Source organism: Chelon labrosus (assembly GCF_963514085.1).
Source record: "Chelon labrosus genome assembly, chromosome: 20".
NCBI classification, from domain to species: domain Eukaryota; kingdom Metazoa; phylum Chordata; class Actinopteri; order Mugiliformes; family Mugilidae; genus Chelon; species Chelon labrosus.
Window position 1 is genome coordinate 913,974 of NC_140353.1, and position 8,676 is coordinate 922,649.

Consider the following 8,676-nt stretch of genomic DNA (forward strand, 5'->3'; position numbering starts at 1 on the left):
GATGGACATTCTCTCTGTTTTTAATTGTCTCATATAATAATATAATATTATATTTCGCCTGATTTTCTGCCTCGTCATTTCCTGATGGAGATCGAGATAGAGATCGAGATAGAGAGAGATAACTTTTTAACGAAATATTTTTTATTAAAATAATCAAGTTCTCAGAGGTAGATTTTGACATGGAGTCCCTCTATAGGACTTACAGGGTTTTGTGGACCATTGTCTTCTTTGCTTGGTGGTCCCAGCAGTGACTCCTATTCAGTCTGTAGTTCAGTGATGAAGATGAAGTGAATATGTGACCTCTGACCCCTGCTGCCGTGCTCCTTGCAGGGTTGATTCATAGAAACATGAAGAAGAAGAAGGCGAGTAGGCAGCAGGTCAGCGACATGGACGGCATCCAGGAGGACTGTGAGTTGATGGACACGCACCTGAACGTGTCTCTGCTGCTTACCTGACAAATGTCTCACCATCACCACTGTGTCTGTAAACAGTCAGAAGCCCCTGCTGTTTAAATCTGTCGATTCAGATTCAACACATTGTTTACTACGGTGCTGTGTTGTGTCCAGGTTGCGTTCTGTGCAGGTTCAGCGATGACGACCCGGCCATGTTTGGAGAGAAGGTCACACTGAAGGAGCATAAACTCTCCGTCCACTACTTCTGTTTGGTGAGTCTGGTTCTTTAAGGTTTAATCAGTCAAACTTTGTCTCTACACCACCTTCTGGTAAAAGCATAAAACTCTAGGTCCAGGTATCGGGTCGTTAACAGACTCTAGTCATGTAGATGTTCCTGATACAAACCTAAACTCCCCACCATCATTTAGAGCTGGAGACTTGGAGGAAACGTCTTCTAGAAACACAAGTCCAGATGTCTTTGTCTCAGCTTTGTTTCGTTTATAAATCATAACCTGGAAGTCTGAGAAGCTCCACAGACAGACACGTACTGACTGATGACTAGATGTTTCCAGAACATTTTTCTCTCCAACTTCACACAAACAGACAAGACTCAGTCTATTACCATCATGTCTCTCTATCTAGCTATTATAAAAAAATAACCTTTCCAAAACTGTATGTAACGTATGTATGTAACAGAGTGTATGTGTGTGTGTTAGTAGTTGTAATGTTATTTGTGTGTATGTGCATCAGCTGACATCGTGTGGAGTTTACCAGCGAGGAAAGGAGAACGAGGGTGTCTTTGGTTTTCTGGTGGACGACATCAAACGGGAGATCCGCCGCTCGGCTCGACTGGTGAGAATTTAATCTGAAACTCTTTTAGAGAGACGCACTAAAGGCACAACGCAGTACTAGACTAGTATGTCTTCCTTCCGTCCTTCCTTCCTACCTACCTTCCTTCCTTCTTCTCCCCTTTCCTTCTGTCCTTCATCCTTCTTTCCTTCCTTCCTTCTTCCATTTCATTCCTTTCTTCCTCCCTTCTTTCTTTCTTTCATTACATCCTTCTTCCTTTTCCTTCCTCCCTTCCCCTACTACATTTGAACTAGCTGGAAACAGATTTGTGGCAGGAGGAGGAGGAGGAGGAGTCGTTGTGGTTGTGGTCCTCTCTGAGTATTTACCGTGTGTGTTTCAGACGTGTTGTGTTTGTAAGAAGAAGGGAGCGAGTGTCGGCTGTTACGTCAGGAGCTGCAGGAAGACGGTTCACTTCCCCTGCGGCAGGAAGCAGAAGTTTGTCTCCCAGTTCACTGGACTCTTCCCGTGAGACACGTTCAACTCTTCCTCATGTCCTCTATTGTCCAGAGTAGAGATTCCCAACCAGGGCCACGTCTCAAATACCTCAGATTACTATGGGATAGAAAAAAATGTTTACAGCTACTACGTTCAATGTGTCGCTGTTATAATCTCTCTATTGAACAATTTCATCCATTTGTAGCCCGTTGTAGATTAATACTGAAGACAAATTATGAAGGAGCACACATGGAATTATGGAGTAAACTAAAACGTCTCAAACTAACCAGAATATGTTTTTAGATTATAGATTCTTCCAGCAAAACTAATAGTTGAAGAGCTTGAAATAAGATAATAGATAATTCAGAGTGCTGATTAAATGTTGAAGTGGCTCAAATGAAGAGAGTTGGAGAAGATAAAGGATTTAACTGTGTTCACGTTGTCTCTGTGTGTCCAGGTCTTTCTGTCGGGATCACAGTCCATCTCAGTCTCTGCTTGTGAGTTCAGACGTCAGTCTCCCTCGGTCCTGCTCCATCTGTTTGGAGCCGATCGACCCCATCCTGTCCTACTCCATCCTCAAGTGTCCGTCCTGCCTCGCCAGCTGGTTCCACAGAGAATGTGTGCAGGTAGAGGTCAAAGAGTTTGTTCTGGATTTATAGAAAAGAACCAGAATGTGCTTTATGACAAGACACGGAAATGTTTGCTTCTTTCTTTCTTTCTTTCTTTCTTTCTTCCTTCATTCCTTCTCTCCTTTCCTTCCTTCTTCCTTTTCCTTCCTTCCTCTCTTCATTCTTTCCTTCTCCTTTACCTTCCGCCCTTCCCTTACGACCTTACTGACTAGACTTCATTGTTTCCTTCCTTCCTTTTTTCTGCGTTTATAGTAAATGAAGACAAGACAGAAGTCAGAGACATAACAGGACACAGACTGAAATGATGTCATCTTCTTCGTCCTCTTTACATTTTAAATCGTTCAGATACTTCTTCTTATCTGATGCATTTAGTTTTAGAAAGTCTTTCCAGTCTCACTGACTTCCTGTTTGTGCTTTTATTTCTTCTTTGTGTATCAGCGTCAGGCTCACAGCGCCGGCCTCTTCTTCTTCAGATGTACTCTCTGTAACAGCAAGGACAGCTTCCAGGAGGAGATGCTGAGGATGGGAATATACATCCCAGAGAGGTGAGACACCTCCGTCATGTTTGTCCAGACACATCTGAGTAGACTGGATGCACAGATAATCTCTGAGGAGCACCAAACCAGAATCACTTCCAGTTTCACGCGACTATTTATCTTTATCTTTGACTCAAAGATGAGCTGATTAGATCGTTTCAGACAACAAGAGGACGTCTAACAGGACAGAATTATTAATTTATGACATTTTATAATAAATATCTAAGATCTACTTTCTGCAAAAAACACTTTGATTAAATGCTGTTAAAGTATTCTCTGCTTATATTTTCCTTGAACTCAAGTCTCTTGTTTGTTCTTTCTGTAGAGATGCATCATGGGAGTTGGAGGCCAACGCGTATTCAGAGCTGCTGGAGGTCTACGAGCGCTGCGACGCTCTCACCTGCCTCTGCAGCCACGGACGAACTCACTCTGCCAGGAGCGGGTACAGCACTTCCTGTTTCACATGACGTCACTAAACGTTTGCATGTGACCAGAGTTGGTTTTTACTTCAGGAGCTTTTGTGTTTGTTTGTTTTTTAAATCTTCTCCGTCATATTTCTGTTTCAGAAGGTTCGAGGTGATTCGCTGTGGGTTGTGTGGATCAACGGGGACTCACAGGAAATGTTCAGGGCTGAAGTCGGACGCCACAGACTGGGCCTGTCCCGACTGCACACAGGCCACTGATGGGAAAGGTGATGAACGATGGACCCTCTCTGTCTCCTTTCTCCCTCCTTCCTTCCTCCGTTCCATCCATCCATCCTTCCCTCCTTCCTGCCTTTGTTCTTTCCGTTCTTCCTTCCTTCCTTTCATTTTTCCTTCTTTCCTTCCTTCATTCTTTGTTTCCTTCCTTCTTTCCTTCCTCCGTTCCATCCATGTGGATCATCTTGGTTGAGCTAAACTCCATATTTGTCTTCTGCAGCGTCCCTGGTTGCGTCTCCTCAGGGAGGTCAGAGGAGGAGTCTGCTGTCCAAGTGCCACATGTCCCCCATCCAGTCCTCCATCAGCTACAAAAGGTAAATAAATCCAACGTGCCTGTCCTTTATTAAATATGCAGGAGTTACTAATGACTCCGTGTCTCTCAGATCGCCTTTGTCTCTGAGGTCTGGATCAGCTGAGGAGCTCCTGCAGTCTTTACTCCCCCAGCACCATCCCGTCAGTGTCCAGGTGGAGGTGAGTGGAGACCAGGCGCTGTTGGCCGGTCTGGATCTGGTCAGGAGGAGCGACTTTGACCCCACGCACGCTCTGTCCGTCAGGTCAGTGGACGAAAGACACATCAGTCCTGATTCACACCTTCTTCCTTCCTTCCTTTCTTCCTTCCTTCTCTCCTTACCTCACCAGTGACCTCTGAGGATGGAAGCTTCCAGGGTTCAGTTCTAATCTCAGCTTTGTCTCTAAAATAAGTTAGATCATGTGAGAGTCTTTCCATCTTGTTCCTAAATCTGGATCATGTCTCCAAGTCAACAACCAGCCGTTCATGGTTCTGATCCAACGGTAGTTGAAGAAGTTCTCCATCTTTGTCCAGATTCAAGGACCAGCGGAGGACCTCATTTCCCAGCAGCCCTCAGGGCAGTGAAACAGCCAAGCAGTACTTCCTGAAGCTGCTGCAGCAGCAGATCCAGGACTCTGTGGTTTTTGAGGGTCCTGAAGGATCCAAAAACCTGGCGCTGGACTCGCAGGGTAATTATTGTGAATCATTTACGCCTTCTACTCGACAAACCTTTGTAGAATATGTGTTCTTTGTGGTATTTCTCTAAACTCTTGGTCCAGTTCTAGTCAAGGGGTTGCTGAATGAGTTCAGAATGATATCATTGCTATCAGGGTGTTTTCTACTCTCTGATCTAGAAGATGTTTTAGTTCATCACTAATTAATCAGACACAATGTTACTGACACTGAAGTCTGACCTATCATAGAGACCAGGGTCCATGGAGACCAGGGTCCATGGAGACCAGGGTCCACGGAGACCAGGGTCCACGGAGACCAGGGTCCACGGAGACCAGGGTCATAGAGACCAGGGTCCATAGAGACCTGTGTCCACAGAGACCAGGGTCAGGAACATGGACCTGATGGTTCAGGAGATAGTCCTCATTCACGTCCCAGCAGACTAGGACTTAACGATCTTTCTTTCTGATCAGGATGTGTGACGCTGCTGGTTCTCGTTAAATCCAGTGTTTGTGTTTCAGCTCTACGTGAGGATCTGTACTTTGACGTGGGCTGCCTCCTGGCTCTGTCTCTGGTTCACGGCGGTCCATCTATCGGTTTCTTCTCGCGGGCTCTCTACCAGTGTCTGTTCAACCACCCGGCCAACGGGCCGCTCACCGTCGCACACATGACCCCCAACACACACTTCACCCGTCAAGTCATCCGGGTGAGAGAAACACTCTGTGCTTCACGGCTCTGACTTCACAGCAGCATCACAGGCGGCCTGTAGTTTAAAGCTCGGTTCCTTTGTGTCAGATCGCAGAGGCGCAGACTTTGGACGACCTGAAGGAGGTCATGGCGGCAAACTGGCAGTACCTGGAGCTGGCCGGCTGCAACCGACCAATCAGCAGCCTGGAGGAGAAGGAGGCTCTGGTGGAGGCTCTGGTCGGCTTCACCGTCATCACCAGGATGCAGCTTCCGCTCCAGAGGTAATTAACGGACTGGCATATCATAGTCAGTGACTCATACATCCATCAGCCATAACATTATGACCAGATGAGGTGAAATATCAGGTGGTCTGGTGGAGACAGATAAATTCTGCCTCAAAGGATCTGAAACCGTGTTCTTTTGTCCTCCTGCAGGTTTCGGGAAGGTCTGAGGACTTTAGGCGTCTTTGATCAGGTGATTTAAGATTCCTTTTTGTCTGTCCACTGATTGAGAAGGTTTGAAGGTTGTTTTTTTTATCAGACTCCAGATTCTGGTCTCATTTATTTCCACCAGGTAAAAGTTTAAATGATGGATTTATATTTGTTGGTGAGAGGGGACTAGTTAACAATAACTAAACTACCATCTGATCCAGGTTCAGCTCCTTCCCTCCTTCTTCTTCGACGTTTTCTGTCAAGCCGCCGATCGTCTCACGGCTCAGACGCTCGGTCTTCTCTTCAACGTCTGCTTCTCAGAGGACGAGGAGAAACTGAACCGAGAGACGCCCGTCATCACCTTCTGGAGACACTTCCTGGTGGAGACCGAAGGTAGAGAGACCTACTTTCCTTCCTTCCTTCCGTCCTTCCTTCCTGCCTACCTGCCTACCTGCCTACCATACTACCTTCCTTTCTTTGTTCCTTCCTTCTGCCTTTTCTTCATTCCATCCGTCCTTCCTAACATCCTGCATTCCTACCTCACCGTCCTTTCTTCCATCCTTCCTTCCTTCCTTCCTTTCTTTCCTTTCTACCTTCCTATCTTCCTTCCTTTCTTTCCTTCTTTCCTAATATCTTTCCTACCTTCTGTCTACCCTCCTTTTTTCATTCCTTTCTTCTCTAAAATAACTAACATCAGGGCAGAGATCAAGAAATATAGACTAACTTAGTGTGTGAGAGACTTTCCAGTTTGTTCCAGAACATGTATCATCATAATCATCCTCAGGACGGTCAGCTGGCAGTCAGCTGATCGTGGTTGTGATAATGCTGCTGATAATGAACTCCTCTCTTCTCCTCAGTCGGACGGAGCTCCATCTCTCTGCAGGACCTCCTCCACTTTGCCACCGGAGTCGAGGAGGTGCCAGTGGGTGGGTTCTTCCCCCCTCCATCCATCTCCTTCCTCCACCCAACAGGAATCAAAGACGAGGAGGAGGAGGAGGAGGAGGAGGAGCAGGAGGAGCAGGAGGAGGAGGAGTGGAGGGACAAGGGGCTCTTCCCTCAGAGCGAGCCCGACACCAAACACCTCCTCCTGCCCGTCACCTCGTCCTACCAGGCTTTTAAAAGCTCCATGGAGCAGGCCATCAGCCACCACGTGCACCTCCGCCCCACAGAGAGCTGGAGGAGGAGGAGGGAGGAGGAAGAGGAGGAGGAGGAGGAGGAAGAGGAGTTTGCATTAGCTCCTTTTAAAAGAAATAAGAAAACTGCATGTTTTGTTGATTAGTTTAAAAAGTCGTTTTCCTTCAGACACGATATGAATTATTCACTCTGAGATGAATCAGTGAGCCGGACATTAATGTTCTTAAAGGGACACTCTTTAATTCTTCTTCAGTTTTATGAACAAATCTCATGTTTAGCTTCAAACCAACCGTTCCGACTGAATCTGAACACAGACGATAGACGTTTATTTTTAAAACGAGACTCGTGAGCAGGTCTGTTAAATTATTATTTGTCTCTTGATGCTTTCTGACTTCTTCGGTTCCTTTCATTTTGGAAAGCGGACTTGGTAGCGGCGTCTGGTTTAGTCTTAGATGTCTGTATGTGCAGAAGGAAACTGCACTGACAGGCTAGCTGTTAGCATCACCACTAGCATCGCTCATAACATCTCCTTTAGCATCACCACTAATCAGACCAGCAGAGAGGTTCAGAGTTGCTTTGACTCTTTTCATGAGATTTGTCTTCAACTACAATAATACATCATTCATTTCAACTTTTAATTTCCTTAATCACTCAAACAAGAACTACACAATATTAACTCCAGCATTAAATTTAAAAGCTTAAACTTTTAACCGGTCAACATGTCGGCATTGTGTCTTAAACCGTTCTGATTTAATAACTTTGAGCTGCTTTCTGTTCGTTCTTTCTGTACATAGTTTGTTTTTTTAAAAGGTTTTAAAGATGATGACTTCTTCTTGTTTGTGTTGTTTGTATTTTTACGTCTTCTTGAAGAAAACAGAGATTGATGTTATTATATTTTATCCATGTTTAACAGAAGAATGTGTCTCGATGCTGAACTAAAACAGACTTTTAGTTCAGTTTTCGATCGAGGTTTCTCCTCAAAGTTCAAAGGTCATGTCCTGATAGGACCCAGCTGAGCGTGTTTTTATTTGACAGCGGGCCTCAGTTTTAAGTCTGTACTCTAACGTTATATCAGTCCTGTCAAAGTGAATCATTACCACTTTTTATTTATGCTCTTGGTTTGCCCTTGACCTTTTCTCTCATATATTTTCCTTGTACAGCTTGTCTCTGTGTTGACCGTCTTTTGTCTGAGATACTTTTATCTGGTGCCTGACTTCTTGTTTCTGTATTTTTTATAATCTGCTTGAATTCTATCACCTTTATTTGCAGTTTGAATAATAGAGACACATTAAATCGCCCTCATTCTGTGTGTTTGAGGTGAAGATGTGGTTTCAGTCTGATGTCGTGTTCAAACTAGATGATGAAAATAAGCCCAATGAGAAAGATGGAGTGAATCTGGGCACAATAATAACATGATAAAGAATTATTATATTATAAAGTATTATATTATAGAATTAAAGCGTTGTATACGGATATATTGTGTATTGACACTATACAAGATACATAAATACTGTTTAAAATATATCAAGATATATTTTGTATGATATGTTTATTGCCAAAAAGGAAACCTCAAAGACATGAAAAACAAAGACACTCACTAGGGCCGATAAGAGATGTTAAATAAAAATAAACTAAAAAAACAATTATGAAGAGATGTTTTATTATTTATTTGAATGGATTTATTATGAATTTAATCATTATATTTTGTATTATTTTACTATAATTATTTTTGGTTCGCTTTAATTTTCCAATATTTTAATTTGAAACATCTGTAAACTTAACATAAAGTTTTGTTGAGTTATAAGCGCTCCAGTCAGTTTGTGGCTCCCCAGAATAACATTAACGTGGAGGAGTGAGACCTCATTTTACATAACTCCTCTTTGACGGTGATCTTTTTTTAAAACTAAACGTTAGAGTGAGACGT

At 43.9% G+C, this 8,676-nt stretch overlaps 1 protein-coding gene across 1 annotated transcript; it reads left to right on the plus strand.

The window, feature by feature from the left end:
* The first annotated feature begins 357 nt into the window (after positions 1 to 357).
* g2e3 (G2/M-phase specific E3 ubiquitin protein ligase) lies at positions 358 to 8,134 on the plus strand. Its single transcript, XM_084568340.1, has 16 exons — positions 358 to 408; positions 567 to 664; positions 1,143 to 1,244; positions 1,582 to 1,706; positions 2,134 to 2,302; positions 2,744 to 2,850; positions 3,167 to 3,283; positions 3,408 to 3,532; positions 3,760 to 3,853; positions 3,923 to 4,093; positions 4,363 to 4,517; positions 5,022 to 5,206; positions 5,296 to 5,468; positions 5,622 to 5,661; positions 5,840 to 6,011; positions 6,476 to 8,134. The coding sequence occupies exons 1-16, from the start codon at positions 387 to 389 to the stop codon at positions 6,895 to 6,897; spliced, it is 2,277 nt and encodes a 758-aa protein (XP_084424466.1). The 5' UTR covers positions 358 to 386; the 3' UTR covers positions 6,898 to 8,134.
* Positions 8,135 to 8,676: the final 542 nt, after the last annotated feature.

Excerpts from the sequence above, each read along its gene's own strand:
- g2e3 (XM_084568340.1), top strand. The coding sequence starts at position 387 with ATGGACGGCATCCAGGAGGACT. Across the intron at positions 665-1,142 it reads CCGTCCACTACTTCTGTTTG|CTGACATCGTGTGGAGTTTA; the intron begins GTGAGTCTGGTT and ends TATGTGCATCAG. Across the intron at positions 3,284-3,407 it reads ACTCACTCTGCCAGGAGCGG|AAGGTTCGAGGTGATTCGCT; the intron begins GTACAGCACTTC and ends TTTCTGTTTCAG.